General features: G+C 41.7%; 1 protein-coding gene across 3 annotated transcripts in view; it reads left to right on the plus strand.

Moving 5' to 3' along the window:
- Positions 1 to 2,646: 2,646 nt before the first annotated feature.
- ST6GALNAC5 (ST6 N-acetylgalactosaminide alpha-2,6-sialyltransferase 5) overlaps positions 2,647 to 20,175 on the plus strand; it is a 180,260-nt gene continuing 162,731 nt past the window's right edge. The window contains exons 1-2 of one of the 3 annotated variants that reach the window (XM_039474331.2): positions 2,647 to 3,006; positions 3,813 to 4,046. In XM_039474331.2, the coding sequence (XP_039330265.1) occupies positions 2,992 to 3,006; positions 3,813 to 4,046 (249 nt within the window). In that variant the 5' untranslated portion in view covers positions 2,647 to 2,991. The remainder of the gene's footprint in view (positions 3,007 to 3,812; positions 4,047 to 20,175) is intronic. The other 2 variants (XM_010347411.3, XM_010347405.3) reach the window with 2 other exon arrangements.

Raw genomic sequence — 20,175 nt, forward strand, 5'->3', positions numbered from 1 at the left:
CTCTTAGCACAGACTCCACCTGCTCTCTCATCGCCCTATGTCATGCCTTGTTTCATCAATTCTCACCTTCATTTTATCACATAACCTACATTGTGGAACACTCAATTTCTTTTCCTTTCTTTTTTTTCCCCTTTTTCAAAAGGAAGAAGCTATTTGATTGGATGTGATGGCACCAGAGGCAGAAATGTGGCAAAATTTTAAATGGTGAGAAATCCATCTCAGCTACCTGGATTTTGAGAAGCAAATTATGATTTCTCAACTCACTTTGTATTGAACTGTGCAAGTTAGAGGAACAAAAAAGTTTCATTGACTTGTCTACTTGTCCACTCGTCTCCAAGTCAGTCAGGTGTTTGTGAATGCTGCCTATTTTCTACCCTGTCTAGCTATTCAAATGATTAACTTAAAGTTGTACATAAAGGTACATAAACATAGCTAGATGCCCTTGAAATAACAAAGCCCTCAGATCATACATAAGCAGGCATCTAGAAGTTGAAAAACAAATCAAGTATGTTGATTGTTCCTAAAGGTTGTAACAGAAAGATTCTAAGCACTTATCTGGTAACAGACTGTGAGGATAGCATGTGGTCTATTGATCCAGGCATCCCCAATGCCTGGCACATAATAGGTGCTCAACAGAGTAAGTGCTTAACATAGGAAATGCTTGATAAATTTGTGTTGAATCTATAGTACTCTGTCTTTTATTGCCTATTCATGAACTTGTCTCAGCACACATGCCCCCCTCCCTCAACACACACACATATTAGGTTGTGAGCTCTTACAGGAGAAGGTCTGTCTTATTCACCACTGTATTCTCTAATACAGAACCACCAAATAGAGGCGATCATTAATTCTTATCGAATCGAAGTAAATTCTGTGGCTTGTTTTCTTTATCTCGCTTCCCTCACCATATCTTGTCCATTTGGTTCTCAAACCAGAATGTCTAAAACAGCTGCATTAATCTAATCAAATATGTAAAAGCCAAAACCTTGAAATCTTTCAAATCAAGTTCTGAATTGCATTTTCAAATTTATCCTGGCCATTGCATAAGTAGATTTAGCAACTAGCTAACTGCTATCCCAGGAGTGGGGGAAAAGCCCATAAGCTTAATGAAATTGGTCAGACGTACAGTGTAACAGATGTCCAACATACCGCCATGAACTTAAATCATCAATATGATGCTTCTGTTTGGCATGGCAAAATATGATAGAACTGTTTTATCAGTCACTGGGCAACTTGCTAGATGGAGGGGAATAATCCTGAAAAATGCAGGAGCTGCTTCTAATAGCATCTTAAAGGATCCCTGGAGAAACTCACATAATCTGCTTGCAATGATTCATCAAGTCGGTCCTTTGTTTCATTAATTTGAGTGTCAAGTGCAACCATACAATAAAGAATTGCCAAGACCTGATAAGATTCTCCTCTGGCTGCCGCTTTTCCTGCCCTAACAACTGGTACTATTCATGCCTAAAGCACAAACTGAATAAATAGCTTCAAGGCTGGCAATGTTGGACAGTGCTTAGTATTTTGCTTTTCTTTGAAAGGCTAAATCATGTGCTTTCTTGCCCTCTCCCAAACACGTTGGGCTGACATTCATTATTGCACCAATAATTTTAACTTTCTTAATACTAAGTATGGAAAGATGCCTCATAAGATAAAAATAGTTCATGTTGTATCATCAGTCCAGCAATAGATTAGGGAAGATTAAAAATGGATTGTAATGCCTTTTTTGGCCTTGAGAAAGCTCTTATTGCACCCATGGTTCAGTTGGCCTGCTGATCATTTCCATCTTAATGTATTCTTTAACATTACACTGCTACAGGTGAGGTATTAAGTAATACATTAAGACAACTATTTTCACTAAGCAATTTCATGAGAAATATGTTTTTAGCTAAATTAGACATTTAACAAATGTCATTTGTAATTCAACGCAGCGGAGAGAGCATCCTTAAAACATGCTATCCATGTGAATTTCCCAACATAAAACGATAATTATGTTTTCCTAATTTTAATTGAAGTTCTGCATGTGAAATTATGTGCCGTCAGCACAGAAGACCAACGGAAAGCACTGAAGACCTTAGGATTATGAAATAAGCCATAAGCAGTTTTATCTCTAGCAGGCAGAAATTCTTCATCCAAATTAGGAAGAATCTACAGGTCAAGTTAATCACGTAGCTGTGACGTGCTGAATGTTTTTAAAACTTTAAGATCATTTAGATGAACACAGGGAAACTCGAAGGTCAGGTAGAAATATAGTTGTATTATTTAATACAAATAATGAATGAAATAATTGAGATGAAATATTGTGATCTAAAGATTGCTTGAGAGTAACTGGATCTGAAAAAGTAAAATTCAGAGGGAAGAGAAAATTAGAAAGTGAACAATCGAAAAACAAAATAATAAATAATTTTTTAAGAAAAATAATTTCGTGCTAGATTTCTCTATGCTATGAACATAAATGCAAACGCTATAACTAGAGTTATTGACATTTGGGTGGTTGACTTGTTTCCATCAACATCACAAAACAGAACATTTAGTTTGCAAATTTTGAAATGGCTATCGCGTTCAGAATCCAATCAGGTTCTCCTTTATTACTTGATGACTTCTTTAAAGATATATAAGCCCGCGGACCGAGAAGTGGGTGTACTGGCTCTGTTAACTCTCTCTCCCCAGAAATTTCACTACTGAAAAGATTATTATTTGGGGGCGGGGAGGGGGATGCAGAGGTCTTTAGGACCCAGCAGGCGGCGGCAGGCGGCAGTTGTGTAGATCACTGAGAGACTACGAGGGTCCGGTTCAGTTTTAATTCTGTCTCTAATCTCTGCCACAGCGGCTCTTCCCGGGTCCCGTGGCTCCCGCGAGCGATCTGCCGCGGCAGGCTGCCGGGCGAAAATCAGAGCCGCCTCCGCCCCATCACCCATCATGGAAACCCTCCAGGAAAAAGTGGCCCCGGACGCGCGAGCCTGAGGATTCTGCACAAAAGAGGTGCCCAAAATGAAGACCCTGATGGTGAGTCAGTTGTGGCAACTCCACTGGGCAAAGAGGGGGATCCCCGGGCTCAGGGTCCGTGGGACGCACCGGGGAGACTCCAGGACGCCTAATCCTGGGCCGCGAGGTCGCCTGTTACAAAGGGACAACTTTCTACCCGCTCCGCGTTCCCTCCCGATTCTCCAGCTCTGCCTTGCTCGGAATCCCAGAGCCAGGATGGAACTCGGGTTGCCTCCCCTCCTAGATCTCCGGCGAGAGGTCTGAGGGGATGGCGGAGAGCTGCAGGAGCGGTGGAGGAGTGGGCAGATTGCTCCAGGGACCGAGGTGCCCAAAAGCAACAGCCTGCTAAAAACTAAGAGGGACGGAGAGGGGGGACCTTTGCAGACTTTCTTCGTTTTCTTGGATTTTCAAACTTGCGAGGATTAGCGAGGTAGAGCCCCAGGGCCCCAGGAAAGGAAGGGTGTAAGGACTCAAGATTCCAGTAGCTTGGCTGGAGCAGACCGACCCTTCCCCAGAGTGCAAACCCACCACTGCCCTCCGCCCCGGCGCGCTCCCTCCCGCACCCGGGGACAGTGCACCACCTGCCCTCTACCGAGAGATCTGGGAGGCGGCGGCCGAGAGCAGCGACGCGCCCCGAGCATCCCTTGTGGTGTGCGAGGGGACAGTGCCTTCTCGTTCCCAGCTGCGTGCGGCTGGGCTGGGGCCCAGGCACCCCCTCCCCGGGTCTCCCCGGCTAGTGTGACCACGACGCAGGTGTCCCTGCTGGGCGCGCTCCTCCAGTGTCTGCGCTCAGCCGCTCTCCTCTTCTCTCTCCCGCCCGCCCGCAGCGCCATGGTCTGGCAGTGTGTTTAGCGCTCACCACCATGTGCACCAGCTTGTTGCTCGTGTACAGCAGCCTCGGCGGCCAGAAGGAACGGCCCCCGCAGCAGCAGCAGCAACAGCAGCAGGCGTCGGCCACTGGCAGCTCGCAGCCGGCGGCGGAGAGCAGCCCCCAGCCGCGCCCCGGGTTTCCCGCGGGACCGCGGCCGCTGGACGGATACCTCGGCGTGGCGGACCACAAGGTGACAGCATGCCCGCCAGCCCGCTCGCCGCTCTGCCTGGGGATCCCGCACACCTGAGCCTTCTCCCTTTCCCGGGGCTGGGAGGCGCCGTGAGTAGGTGCCGTTCGGAGGCTGGAGGGGGAGTGGACCCGCTGGGGTAGGGTGGGCTAGTCCCAACTTGGTATGAATTCTTATTTGAAGAAAGACATAAAGTTTGGTAGAAAATAGGGGTGAGGTGAGTGGACCCCAAAGCTAATTTCCCAGCAGAAATCGACCTTGGAACTAGAACTCCCTAATCCCCAAAATTGCAGCTGCAGATGGAGGTCCGGTTCCCGAACCCCAACCCTCGGGTTTGAAAGCCGAGTCGCTCCCCGGTGGGAGGAAACTGGGGATGGCGCGGGTACCAGCCTGAGCGTTCCTCTGACCCGGAACCAGAGGGTGAGCACAGCCAGCCCGCGGCCACTGCTCGGGATCCGAGGTGCCCCTCTGATCTCTCCAGGGCATTGCTTTGGGCTGACTTCCCCCAGCCCTGGGGAGCGGTGCCCAGGTAGGCATGGAAGACTTGAGGCACAAACTCAGCTTCCATTGGTTTGAAACTCATCGTTGTGAGCCTGTCTTCCTCTGCCTTCCGGGAAGCTGCTGCATGGCTTGGCTAATAATTAATAAGATGATTTTTTTTAAAATTGAGCCTCCTTTCCCTGGAATCATAAATATCTGGTTTCAGTGTGCGAAGCCTCTGGGAGAATCCTAATCAAATTTGCTGATTCTGAAGATACTTTGATACAGTTTAAATGTATCCCTCATTATTTGAGGCTCATATGTTTTTCTTAAAACACAATTCCACTCTATCTGCTTTATAAAGCTAGAGAATTTCTTGAAGTCTCCCAATTATTCTTTTTATTTTACTAAATTTTATGGTTGTGAACTGAAGTAGTATTTAGTAGATGCTCCTTTCGTGTGAAAAGGTCGCTCTAAGCATACATGAAAAAATCAAACTTTTAAAAAGTGGCATACAGAATATTGCCACACACCTGTTTGATGCATAATGCTAAGGATTTGAAAGGTATAAAAGAATTTAAGGCAGGACCCAGCCATACGGATCTTTAAATACCTGAGGACAAAACAATATACCATGAAATGTGTGTAGATAGATAAACTGATAGATACAAATGTATAATAAATGCTAGATATAAACAGTACTGTAGGGTGCAGAAATGAGAAAGATGACTTCCCTGGAAGGATCCCTTCCCAGAAAGGTTATTTGAAAAAGTGGAATTGGCAATGGGAAGAATTCAGGGAATCAAAAAGGAGGAATCAGTTTCATCAGGAAGTGATTATTTATTTATTTATTTCTGGTAGAAGCAGGGGTTGAGGGGTGGGGGTGTTAGTAGACTTAAAATCCAAAAGCAGAGGGCTATCAATTTTACAATTACAGCTTTCATTTCCTCTCTTAGCTGTTGATTGATTACATGCTTTGTATCTGCATGCGCAAGCAACCAATAAGGGCTGGAGTTCTAGGAAAGTTTAGACATTAGCTTCTCACTGTGGATGGCCGTGGTGTTTATGCATAACTGGTGTATGATGGATATATTGAGCTCATGGATTTCCATGGCTATTGTTTGGTGGAAATGACTAACGCTTGTAAAGCTTTGATAAATGGCAGCATCCGAAGGTAAATTTGCTGAAAGTTTTGATCAGCTTTGGGAAGGTAGTTCCAATACTTTTCTTCCTGTGTTCTTCTGCTGGACAAACACCAGCTACGAATGCTGATAGCTTAATGTAGAGTATTATACCCTAATGCTTATGTTTAAAACAAGTTTTCTGAAACAAATGTATTTGATTTCAATTTTTGTTTATCAGAACCTTATTTTATTGAAACAAACAACAGTCCTTTTCAATTTGGGTGGAAAATGTTGATACTCTACGTGGGAAATTAAATGATATGTAGTAAAAGGGTGTCACAAGTTGTGAAGAGCTATATGAATGATATTGTGTGAAAGTCATTGGCATTCCTAGTAGAAGAAGGTCTTTGGAGATACTTATGAATATCAATGAAATTATTCCATGGAACACCAACATCTCACAAAATTCTATACCCAAAGGTTTTAAGGGAGTTCACAGCACCACAAGCAAAGGAACAAAAAGCATATCTTAAAAATCTATGTCTTCTGCTTAGGCATTATCACCAATTGTCCACTGAAGTAAATGTAAACTCCTCAAAATGCATTAACGGATTCTTTTTACTGGTACTATTTAGGTAGCTGGAAATTGGGCAGAGCTCCCTTACGGATGGCCATATGAAGGTGCATGTGTAAAACATTGTTTATATTCTCTCCAAAAGTTGCTGTTTAATTAGGTTTATTTGAGATCTTCCTATAGTCTTGCATAGGCAGAGATGCAAGTCATTTGTGAGAATATTGCTAGGAATTTGTTTCCAATTAACACAGAGGAGGATAAGAAAGGAAAGCTTTTCTCTTCTTATTATATTGCTAGATGATACTCAGATTGCATTTTTTTTTTTTTTACTCTCACATCAGGCCTCAGAAAAATGATGGGAGATGCTGGATGTGATGACCACCAAGCCATATGCTGCTGCATATTGAATCAGAATTCCAACAGCCTTTTTTATTTGCCATTGATTTACAGGGTCTGGAGAGAGTTACAGATACTATTTAGGAAAATGTTCACACCTCCTTAGCTGGAGGCCCCAAAGACTGATAAATATGTAGTGTTTATGTTCAGTTACATGATGTTATTAACATTACCATCTCCAAGATTAAATTCAACAGGTGGTCCTAATCCCCAGCACCTGAATTTCACAAATTACAGCCCGTCTGCAATGATAGTTTTGTCTCATATGGCTGTAGACTGAATTACTGTCGAGATTAAATCACTATGTGCTTTTGTTGAAAGATATGCTGCAAGTCAAGTCAGTGATGAGCAGCATGTGTTGAAGCTTAAAATATCACTTTTCATGGTCATATTCTCTACTTCCTCTTTTACAAACTATGTGAGCTGCAATTGTAATTTCAGTATCACTAAATGAAGACTACATGGAGTTTCTTGTCATAATGAAGGCATTTTCTGTTAGAGTCTCTCTTCTTTCCCAGTCCCTTTCCCCAGACCTCTTCCCACAAATGTTCCACCAACTCCTTTCCATCGTGTTACTGGTCTGTCTCTTGAGGTACTGTTATCTGTATTCTAACATTACTCTCTTGGTCCCAATTTTTGGAAGCCAATGATAACAAGATTGCTTAGGTACCAGTGAAGAAGCTGATTTTCATGGCTTTGGGAACCTTCCACATTTAGAACTGCAACATAATGTATAACCAAGCTAACACACACACATTAAATCAAGCAATCCTCAGAGGAAAGCTCCAAGTCTTATAACAGCTCCAAGTCTTACAGCAGAATGGAAGGGAACATGGAATGCAATTCAGTTTCCAGTCTGGATCTGGTCTGGGTAGATGAGGTCATTTGCCATATGGTAGACCCTGTGAAATGGAACTGTGAGCTAATTCCCATTTCCAGAGGACAGGCTCTTATCACAGAAGGCCCACTATCACCCAGGCTGCCCTTTACTGAAATGGCTTATGAAAGGGCAGTGATCAATAGGGTCTACAGCTCAGCAGCTATCTCCTGGCTTCAGAAGTAGCCCCCAGGGATGGATTTTACGCAAACCACTAGCATACTTGTTCTTGCTTCTTTTCTTTCCTAGGCACTTACTTATTCAGACAAATCAAAATTGCTCAGTGGTAATAGGACTGTTCCTATCAATTGGTAACTATCCAGTTGGAATGATAAGACAAATCAACGCAAACATTGAAAAATAATTCAAAACCAGAATTTGGATGCCTGCCATCTAACTTATTTTGTAATTATGGGGTAACTATTCCTCCTTTAGAAAAGTATATAAATTCTCCAATGCAAGTTTGACCCTATTTTATGACATTTGAGTTGTGAATGAATGACTCAAATGAATACTAAATCATTTGAATCTCAAGGAAATTCAAAGTGAGCTAATTTTCAAAGCTCAGGTATTATAAAACATGACCTGCCAGTGATGATGAAACCCTGTTACCACAAAGCATCAAACCCCCAAAATCAGAAAAAGATATTTCATGGGTGAGGAGTTGCAATAATGTGGTCACTTTTAACAGGATAAGGTGTTTTTTTTTTAGATATATAGCATTTATTAAAATACTTAATCTTCCTTAATTCTTCGATAGCAAGGAGAATTTTTCCACCTTCCCACAGGGGTAATTTCAAGATATCACTATCCTTTTGTCCATGGCAGATGAGTTTGACCTGGCTGCTCTCAAGTTCCAGATATGCTGGCTCTCCTGCTGATCTGTAAACACTCAATCTGCCTCAAGACCTTTGCACATGCTCTTCTCTCTTTCTGGAAAGCTCTTCCCCAAGGTTTTTTGCTTATTTGGTTCCTTCTGGTTATTCATTCATCACGTCACATATCATCTTCTTGTGGACCACATTCTTTAACTAGCCCCCTCCTCAGTCATTCTCTATTGGATTAGCCTGTTTTATTTTCCTTATAACACTTAACAATAACTGAAGTAATCTCAAAGTTTGTCTATTTCTGTTCTTCCCCCAACAGGAGTCTAAGTGCTGTGACAGCAATGTCTTTGTACATCTTGTTGACCAGTTTAATCCCAGAACCTAGAACAATATCTAAAATTTAATGGACACACAATAAGTATGTATTGAAAGAAAGAAGGAAGTGAAGGTAGAGGAGAGAAGGACAGATCTACTTCACCTGTGTCAAGTTTTTCTCTATAATAATCACCAGTGGAGTCCCAAGACCCTAGTATGTCTCATTTTTTTCTAAATCTGTTCTGCCTGCAAAAGTAATTCTAATAACAGGAAGGAAGAAGAGGAAATGATTTAAGAGGAAAGACAAAAGAATCTTTGGGAATGAGATTTAGGGATTCATGTTTAACAAGCTTCCTTTTTAAATATTGCACACATTAAACTTGGAGAAAACACTGTTTGAAATGTTTTTAATCATCACAACGTGTAGTTCTGTAGCTAATTCATTTCTAGGTTTTTGAACTAATCATAGCCTTTGATAAATACTCGTTGAAGGTCTAATAGTTCCAAAATCAGGCGTTCTAGAGGAAGAATACAGTACCTACCCTAAAGAACCCTTGATCTAATAGTTGCCGAGAAAAGACAAAGAAGCAAGAAAAGTTAAATAATAAGGCAAGTACTGAATAATAATTTGAAATCAGGAAGCAATAAATAAAGGCACTGACTCTAAAAAGAAGATAATTTCTGTGATCTTTCTCCATCTATAAAACAAGTTAAATCCCATTATTACTTTAGAAGTTTGTAAAGATTTCTAACTAATATTCCATTCTGTTAGCCTCATATCTGTTCATGTGTGTGTGCAGAATATCCAATGAATAATTAGTGAAAAAATTGGAAATCAAAGCAACTTCAAAGTGGATTGATTTTAAATTCAAAATATTGTCTCTTTATGATTTTCCTTTGGCATGACATAGCGTCTTCTGCACTCAGGAAGTTAAACCTTCTTAAATGTCTCCGTAACATATGGTGATCACTTTAACCAAGCTAAATCTCTTAACTCATTGTATTAGTCAGGATTCTCTAGAGAGATAGAACTAATAGGATAGATATAAATATACAAAGGGGAGTTGATTAAGTATTAACTTACAGGATCACAGGGTCCTACAATAGGCTGTCTGCAAGCCTGAGGAGCAAGGAGAGCCACTCTGAGTCCCAAAACTGAAGAACCTGGAGTTCAGTGTTTGAGGGCAGGAAGCATTCAGCATGGGAGAAAGATGTAGGCTGGGAGGCCAGCCCCATCTTGTCTTTTCACGTTTTTCTGTCTGCTTTATATTTGCTAGAAGCTGATTAGATGGTGCCCATCCAGATTAAGGGTGGGTCTGCCTTCCCTAGCCCACTGACTCAAATGTGAATCTCTTTTGACAACACCCCCACAGACACACCCAGGATCAATACTTTGTATCCTTCAATCCAATCAAGTTGACACCCAGTATTAACCATCACAAGTCTACCCCTTGTCAACTTGAACCCATACATATCTCCTGAGATCATAAATAATCTTCAAATAAAGACAATAATGAGATCATAATAATGCCTAAAAAAAAACACAACTATCCTTCGTACAACTGGAAATGCACCAATCCCCAGCCCAAATACTATAACATAAAGCTAACAATAGTTAAATGCTGATATGAAGTCAATAAATCTTATGTCAAATGATAAAGGAAAAGGAAATAAAATGAAGATGCTTTCTTAGTGCAAGTGTATACATGCACAAACATGTTATTAACAAAAGAAAGAAGAAATACTCGAGACAGTTATAGCCCTCATTTCTGTAGCTGCTCAAGTGATGGTAGCTGGTATTGATGACTACCTTTTTCTACTGCCCATTCTGTATTCCCTTTGCCTTCAACAAGCACCTCAGCAGGTCATGGGTTTTTTTTTTTTGTCCTGGTGGAGTGACCCAGATCTTCATTTCTGAAGGGTCCTACCTAGATTGGGCTGTTGTAGTTTCCCATTGATTTTAATCACAGGGCATGATAATACTAAGAGATGCTCTAATGGATCTCCTGTATTCTATGCATACTCTTCCTTACCTCTGTTACGAAGTAGTAGACTAATTTCATCTCGATAGTCTGGGTCAGTCACCCCAGCCAACACTGTAACTTCCTTCTTAGCCTGTTCACTTAAATGTAGGAGTAGTGTCCAGGTGGCAATCTTAACTACTAGTTTAATGGAATTGTTGTTGTGTCTCCTGGTGGCAGCATTCCTCTGAAGCTAAGACCTCTAGGCCAGCAGAACATAATATCACAGGAACAGGAAGCAAAAATTTTGTCCGTGGATTGCTAGGGAGATGGTGAGTGGTTCTGCTTCCACTTCCAGCCCTTGATTCCTTGACCTGGGAATCCTGGCTATGGGAGAAACAGTACCATATATTGGACGCTGATGCAGAGCATACATCCCTGCCACCGTGGCCTTCTGAAGATCTTTGCCCCAGCCCTGCAAATTATTGTCACCTAGTTGGTGTTGTAACTGTGACTTCAAAAAGCCATTCCACTGTTCTATCAATCCAGCTGCTTCAGGATGATGGGGAACATCGTAAGACCAGTGAATTCCATGAGCATGAGCCCACTGCCACACTTCTTTAGCACAAAGTGAGTGCATTGGTCAGAGGCAATGCTGTGTGGAATACCATGATGATGGATAAGGCATTCTGTGAGTCCACAGATGGTAGTCTTGGCAGAAGCATTGTGTGCAAGATAGGCAAATCCATATCCAGAGTAAGTGTCTGTTCTACCTAGGACAAACCTCTGCCTTTTCCATGGTGGAAGAGGTCCAATATAATCAACCTGCCACCAGGTGACTGGCTGATCACCCCAAGGAATGGTGCCATATTGAGGGCTCAGTATTGATCTCTTCTGCTGGCAAGTTGGACGCTCAGTAGCAGCCATAGCCAGGTCAGTCTTGGTGAGTGGAAGTCCATGTTGCTGAGATCATGCATAACCTCCATCCCTGTCACCATGGCCACTTTATTCATGGGCCCATTGGGCAATGAGAGGGGTGGCTGGGGAAAGAGGCTGATTGATGTCCACAGAATGAGTCATTATTAAAATCCTCCTCTGCTGAAGTCACCCATTGGTGAGCACTCACATGGGATACAAATATCTTCACATTTTTTGACACCTCAGAGAGGTCCATCCACATACCTCATCCCCAAATTTCTCTGTCACCAATTTTCCAGTTATGCTTCTTCCAAGTTCCTGACCATCCAGCCAAACCATTGGCTACAGCCCGTGAATCAGTATATAATCACACATCTGGCCATTTCTTCTTCCATGCAAAGTGAACAACCAGGTGCAGTGGTTGAAGTTTTGTCCACTGAAAAGATTTGCCTTGACCACTGTCTTTCAGGAATGTTCTAGGAAGAGGCAGTAGTGCTGCAGCTTACCACTTTCAACTGGTACCTCCATATTGTGCAGAACCATCTGTGAACCAGCCCTTAGTCTTCTCTTCTCTGTCAACTAATCATAGGGAACTCCCCATGAAACCATTATTGCAGGCCAAGGGAGAGAAGGCAGGGTGGTAGGAATGGAGACCATGGATATTTGAGCCACTTCCTCAGGTAACTTACTTGTGCCTTCAGGACCTGCTCAGGTCTGATCACATATATACCACTTCCATTTGATGATGGAATGCTGCTGTGCACAACCTACTTTACGGCTAAATGGGTCAGAAAGCACCCATTTCATGATAGGTAGTTCAGGTCACATGGTGACTTGGTGACTCATAGTCAAACATTCAGTTTTCACCAAAGCCCAGTAATAGGCCAAGAGCTGTCTCTCAAAAGGAAGGTAGTTATCCAAAGAAGATTGCAGGGCCTTGCTCCAAAATCCTAGAGGCTTCTGCTGTGATTCACCTATGGAGCCTGCCAAAAGCTCCAAACAGCATCCCTATCTGCCACTGATACCTCAAGCACCACTGGATCTGCTGGATCATGTAGCCCAAGTGGCAGAGCAGCTTGCACAGCAGCCTGGACCTGTTGCAGAGCCTTCTCCTGTTCTGGACCCCACTCAAAACTGGCAGCCTTTCAGGTCACTCAATAAGTGGGCCAGAGTAATAACACCCAAATGAGCAATGTGTTGCCTCCAAAATCCAAATAGGCCCACTAAGCATTATGCCTCTTTCTTGGTGTAGGAGGGGCCAAAGGCAGCAACTTATCCTTCACCTTAGAAGGAATATCTCAACAGGCCCTACACCACTGAACCCCTAGGAATTTTACTGAGGTAGAAGGTCCCTGAATTTTAGTTGGATTTATTTCCCATCCTCTGGCATGCAAATATCTCACCAATAAGTCCAGTGTGTTTTTTACTTCTTGCTCACTGGATCCAATGAGCATAATGTCATCACTGTAATGGACCAGTGTGATATCTTACAGAATCAAAAAGTGGTCAAAGTATCTCTGAATAAGATGACAAGGCTGGAGAGTTGATACACTCCTGAGGTAGGACAGTAAATGTATATTGCTGGCTTTGCCAGCTGAAGGCAAATTGCTTCTGGTGGGCCTTATGGACAGGAATGGAGACAAAGGCATTTGCTAAGTCGGTGGCTGCATACCAGGTACCAGAAGATGTGCTAATTTGCTCAAGCAACGAAACCACATCTGGCAATTGGAGTCACCACTTGGTTAAGCTTATGATAATCCACTGTCATTCTCCAAGATCCACCTGTCTTCTGCCCAGGCCAGATGGGAGAGTTGAATGGGGATGTTGTGGAAATCACCACCCCTGCATCTTTCAAGGCCTAGATGGTGGCACTAATCTCCGCAATCCATCCAGGGATGCGATATTGTTTTTGATTTACTATATTTCTAGGTAATGGCATCTCTAGTGGCTTCCATTTGGCCTTTTCCACCACAATAGCCTTCACCCTACCAGTCAGGGAGCCAATGTGTAGGTTCTGCCAACTGCTGAGTATGTCTATGCCGATTATGCATTCTGGCACTGGGGAAATGACTACAGGATGAGTCTGGGGACCCACTGGACCTACTGTGAGTCAGACTTGTGCTAAAACTCCCTTAATTACCTGACCTCCATAAGCCCTTACTTTAATAGGAGGACCACAATGACATTTTGGGTCCCCTGGAATCAACATCAGCTCAGAGCCAGTGTCCAGTAGTCCCCAAATAGTCTGATCATTTCCCTTTCCTCAATACACAGTTACCCTGGTAAAAGGCTGGAGATGTCCTGGGGGAAAGATGGGCAAAAGACTCACCGCATAAATTGTCAGGAAAGTGGGGCCCTTCCTCAAGGGGATCCAGCCTCCCCGTCATTCAAGGGGTTCTGGATCTGTAAACTGGCTCAAGTCTGGCAATTGATTGAGGGGCCATGATTCTCTGTTTTCATAATTCAAATTAGTCTTTTGCCCATTTGACCTTGAAGTTCTCTATATAAATTAAGTAGAAATGTAGTAGGCTTCCTGTCCATTCCACTTCTAGGAAATCCGTGATTAATTAGCCAGTGCCAGAGCTCTACATGAGTCAGGCTATTCTCATTGCCACTTTGCCTCTGCTGTCCATTACAGCAGTTATGCCCACCTTGCCTTTGAGGGTTGAGTGCCACCACTTGGCCCCTGCCACCTCAGGATTCAATTATTCTCATTGTATTTAAATTTTGTATTTGAGTGACTTGGTTTCCACTGTTAGATCTGACATACATACGGAGAAGAGAAATTACAGAGCTCTTCAAAAATACAGGTGATGCCCTCACAAATCTATTTCGCAAGACATTGGTCAAGGGTGTATCTTCTGGACCCTCCCAGCTGGGATTAGTAGGTCTAAAGTGACTAATCCACTGGACCATCCCAATCTTTCTAAGAGTTTAGGTCCCTTTCTTTCCATTAAACCAAGGGAGATAAGGTATTTCCAGCTCTCTCACAGTGGGCTATCTTTTAATCCATATTTCAGCAATCCGTAACCAAGCAAATAAACTATTAGAAACTTTTTAAACTCCCTGAGCTGCAAGATTAAAATCATAGTGAGCCCCAGTGAATAAATTCAGACTGATCCAACTCTATGTTCCTTCCACCATTATCCCATGCACTTGCCTGTTCTCCAGATTGCTGTTTATATAAATTAGACAATTCAAACAGTTCTTTTCAAATGCAGTGCACCTCCTCATGGGTCACACTCTCAATCTCACCTCTAGGGATCCACTGGGACTTTAGTCTAGTTACAGGTCTAGGGGCAAACAGGGGTGTTGGGGGTGGCTCCTGAGGAGAATCAAGGTTATCTTGCTTGGGAACTGCCTCAGGGGAGACCCTCACTATAGCCTCAGGAGCGTGGGGTTTATCTCCTCAGACAAAGGTGGAAAGGCTGATGGCAGCATGGATGGGGGAGGGGATGTTGCCACCGCTGGAGATGGGGAAGCTCTTCCTTTGGCAAAAAAGATTCATCAGAGTTGACAAAACAGTATCCCTAGCTTCATCAGGGTCCTCCCACATGTCCCCATTCTAAGTTGCAGGGTCCCATTCTTTTCCAATCAATGCCTTTAACAGTAGACATGTGACAAGGCTGTGCATGCACCTTTTGTTGTAGGTCAGCCACTTGCATGATAAAAGCTTTCTGTCTGTTTTTCCACAATTTCAGCTCTTTGTCTATGAAAGATAAGACTCACTAAGGGCAATCTTAACAGATTTGAGTCTCAGTATCTGCTTCTGAAGCTGGGAGACAGAATCCCTGAGTCCATCATTTTCTTTCATCACTTTGTCCACTGAACTTAGGAGCAACCAACCAGCTTCATTATTTTCCTTGATTCTCCACATACAGTCAAAGGTATTACATATAGAGTCACTAAACTACTAGCATCTCATGAATGGTGAATCAAGAGTGTCAAATGCATTTACTTTGCATAACTCTCTAAACAGTTTACATCAAGGACTATCAATGTTCTCCATAGTATTAGAAATAGAGTCCTTAGCATTTGGGGGTCTAATCATATTAAAAAGCCAACTCCAGAAACCCCAAAACCAACAAAAGAATTTCATCCTTAATATTCTTTTCCTCTAGAACCACTCCTGCTATGAAAATCTGTATTAGGGTTGTCTAGAGAGACAGAACTAATAGGATAATATATATATATATATATATATATATATATATATATATATGCACACATACACACACACATATATATACACATATGACATATATATATATATATATATAGAATGACAAGGAGAAAAAGAAGAATGACAAGGAGGGATTATCTCTTAAATATTGTTTGGTAAAATTTGGGAGGTATGTGCATTTACAAGATGTGTTCAGATTCTTCCCCATAACTTCATATATATATATATATATATATATATATATATATATATATATAGGAGTTTATTAAGTATTAACTGACACAATCACAGGGTCCCACAATAGGCTGTCTGCAAGCTTGATGAGCAAAAAGATCCAATCTGAGTCTCAAAACTGAAGAACTTGGAGTCCAGTGTTTAAGGGCAAGAAGCATCCAGCACAGGAGAAAGATGTAGGCTGGTGGGATAGGCCTGTCTCGCCAGCTTCACTGGAGGCTTATTAGATTGTGCCCATCAGATTAAGTGTGGATCTGCTTTCCTCAGCCCACTGACTCAAATGTTAATCCCTTTTGGCACACACACACCCAGGATTAATACTTGTATCCCTCAATCCAATCAGGTTGACACTCAGCATTAACCATCACACTCATACTATGGTGAATGTGGATATAATTATGTTGGCCACAAGAAAGAATATTTGCAATCAGGTCTGTTCTGGAAACATAATACCTGTTACAGAAGAGGATTTCCATAACCTCTAGGGTGAGGTGTCAGTAAGGTATAATTTCTGCTTTGTAAATACTAGGATAATAGAAGATTAAATATGTGAAAGGATTTTGAAAAATTGAAACATATCATTAATTAACAAATCATTCCTTAAAACCTCTTATTCATCTATTATATACTCTTTGAACAGCTTTGTAGGATCTTAAGCATAGAATGACAAGGAGTGTTTGTCTCTTAAATAATATTGTCATCCGTACCCCAGAACTTGATCCAGAGAAGAATTCCCTTGGGAGTCAGTGAATTTGTGATCAAATGGTAGGTAAAACTTGGGGGGTATGTGTATTTATGGGATGTGTTCAGATTCTTATCCATAAGCTCTGAGTCTTAAACACTTAGTCTGGGCCTGGGAAAAATAAATATTTTTATTGCATGTTCTATTCAGTATGTCTTTCCAAATAAAAATCACAGAAATGCATATTCTCAGCTTAGACAGCCCATCTGCAGTGAAACCTTCCCTGACTTATAGCCCCGGTTTGATCTGAGCTGTATGTTTTGTCTTCATAGCTGAGATCCCATGGTAATACTTATTCCACTTTATTGTTATTTCTTGTCTAAAACTGTCTGCCTTCCTCACTAGACAACCAGCTCTTGGAGACCACGCATTTTTTTTTCCTCTTTTATTCTCATTGTATTCCCAGTCTTTAACATAGTGCCTGGCATATAATGAGTCTTCAATAAATACTTGTTGAATGAATGAGTATATCTTCATAAAGATTTTATATTTCTTGTAAAATACGCCTACCTCAAGAGTTTCTAACCATTTGGAGTTACTGAAAAGGAATAGCTGCACATCATAAATATCAATTTCTCCTGCCACAATTTGTAGGTCTGTAACTAATTCATTTCTACCTTCTTGTACTAATCTTAAAACATACTCAGAATTTTAGAGCTAGAAGGAAAACTTAAGAATTATCAAAAGGAATTCCGGAGTGGTTGTGTGATTTGCCCGAGGTTGCAGGTTGGTGGCAGAGCTGGGGTAAAATGTTGGTCTCTGATGTGAATATCATTACCATAAGGGAAATTCAGTGCCAACATCTTCTAAGCAGTGACTCAACATTATTTGGACAGAATTTATTAAAATGAAGAGCCTAGACCCAGTTATTGAAAATAAATAAATATTTAAACGTCTTATTATTCTGAAATGAATATGAGAATATGCCTCTGAATAGTTAAAAGAAGTTTTCTAACTTGGTAATGGGTGTTCCAGAGACTGCATATAATGCATGGTACTAATTAATTGAAAAAACTTTCAAATCAGAATAGATTTTTGCCTTTAAAACATAAAGCAAGCCAAAAGGAGTGTTATGTTTAGTTATTTGCATAACATTTCCTGACCGGACCACTCATTTAGCTGAATTACCTCCTCCACAGTGGAGTGGAAAACATCATCAGCAGACTTAGTTAACCAAGTGTTTGAAGAACTACCATTCTGCAAATATCATTGACTCCCCCTAATTTCTGAAATGTGACACTTACCCTAGGATGGCATTATTTTAGGCAAATACAAAACCATTTTACCTATCATAGGGAAAATTAACCTTAATTATTGCTATAGCTCATGAAAAGGACACTTTTTTAGTATATTCACTCTTAATGGCTAAGGAGGCATCTGTAGAGTTCCTGGAAACCACAGAGTCTGAGTATTCTCTGGCATACTGAAATGCAGTGTCAAACAATTTTTTAATAAGAAAGCATATTCTGGAAATTAATTGCACATACGAGACATCTCTAGTGACTGAACTTCAAGCATGATTGCATTTCCAACTTACAGATCTGCTCATGTTCCTTGTGTTTTCCATGGCTTCCCATTGCCTACAGGAACAAGTTCAGACTCCTTAGGAAGGCCTGCGAGGCCCGACAGGATCTGCCTGGACCAATTCTCCAACCCTACCCCACACTGCTGCCCTCAGCCTAGGCACCACACACCCAGGGAACACAGCTTGCTGTTTTGTTCTTACCTGCTTTTCCTTCAGCACTTCTTTTCAAAAGTTTTCCCAGATACAGCATCTGCGCAGAGTAGACCCGACATTCCTTATGTCAGCCACACATCAGTCAATCACATATCGCCTGAGTACCTACCACGTGGTAGGCACAAGGGAGGGAACAAGATAAGGACCTGGTTCCTGCCCGCAGGAAACTCAGTGCAGGAAATAAATGTTATAATTATTACACCTTGGTAAGTGCTGAAATATTCTCTATATCTTACACGTTTCTAATCACACAATATTGCGATTATTTTTCCACATGCATGTCCCCCTGACTAGGTTTAATCTTTTTGAGACTAAGAACATAACTTATTTCTCTCGGCATCTGCAGAATTGAAAACGGTGTCGCAGACATGTCAAAGCTTAGTAAATCTTTGTTGAACATTGGGTGGGCAGAGTTCTGTTTTAATTCTATATCTATGTAGCATGAAGAGATTTGACCAAGTCTGGCTAATTTAAGGCTATTAATCACAGGAATTGATAGAAATTATAAGTAAGGGTAAAAGGGCGTCAGGTATGTGACATACACATCTTAAATTTCTGCTTCCCCTTTGAATACAGAGCAACATCTCCTGACCTTTTCAGAATAGTTGGCCAGATGTGGAGATGCAATGATGCCCATATTTGGAAACAGTATAGTACCACGAGAGGCAGGCCCAAGCTATTTATTTTTTGTGAGCTCTTTGGAAAGTCTTAACTTCTAGGCTTGATCTAGTTTGTAGAAGACGAGGTTAAACCACATTCATTCATTCCCTCATTTATTAAATAATATTGTGTTTCTGCCATATGCCTAGCATTGTGTTGAGGACCCAGGAAGCAATGAGCAATGAATAAGATGTGATCCCCAACTCCATGAAACTTACATCTGTTGGGAGAGGCAGAGACACATGTAAAATTTTAGTGCAAATCTGGAGACATATTATATGCTGTGGAGATTGGATTTTATCCTGAAAGCATTGAGGAAGGCTTTAAAAGGTAAATTAGAGGAGTAACTCCATCAGATATGTGTGCCAGTGGATCACCCTGGCTCCAGTGTGGCTTAGGTTAAAGTAGCCACAGGTTGTAGGAAGAGAGACCAATTAGCGGACTGTTGCTGTGGTTTGAGTAAGTGGCACAGTCAGAGGATAAAGAGACCTCAGGTGTCTGCCTGCCCTAAGTTTCTGTTATTGGCCACCCTCCTGTGTCTGTGCAGACAGTCTGAATGCAGCTTCTCCACCAGCAGAAGGTTTGTGGCTCAAGATTGCCTCACAATAGCTGGTAAAGAGAGCTGAGGATGATCCCAGATGGCACTTCAACTTTGTCTAATTTTGAACCTTGCTGTTCATCTGAATACCACATACTGACTTGAGCAAAACAGTAGTGTTATGGTTAGGGCTGAAGCAAACTGTTTGTGGAGACTCCATAATGCACACTGGTAACAACAGGAATTAAACTCTCCACCTGCAGGGAAGCCAGTCAGTGAGGTGTAGAATAAGTGTGCTGGCTAAGACTTTAGAATGTAAAAGTGCCACAGGGAAAGGGGGCAAACTTTATGCTAGAATAACCTTGTCAGAGAGATTGATACATAATGAATTTTACCAGGTATAGATCTGTTGGAAGTATAGGGTAGAGAATGGTTTTCTCTCCTTTCATTTCCCACATAGCTATAGAGAGAACAGTTATCATTCTTTTAAATCACTTAAGTTTGTTAACAACTTCTAAGGAAAGTAAAGTTTCCATTTCACTTGTATCAGAAGGAAATTGGCCAT

The sequence above is a fragment of the Saimiri boliviensis genome, chromosome 11, assembly GCF_048565385.1.
Source record: "Saimiri boliviensis isolate mSaiBol1 chromosome 11, mSaiBol1.pri, whole genome shotgun sequence".
Lineage (NCBI taxonomy): Eukaryota > Metazoa > Chordata > Mammalia > Primates > Cebidae > Saimiri > Saimiri boliviensis.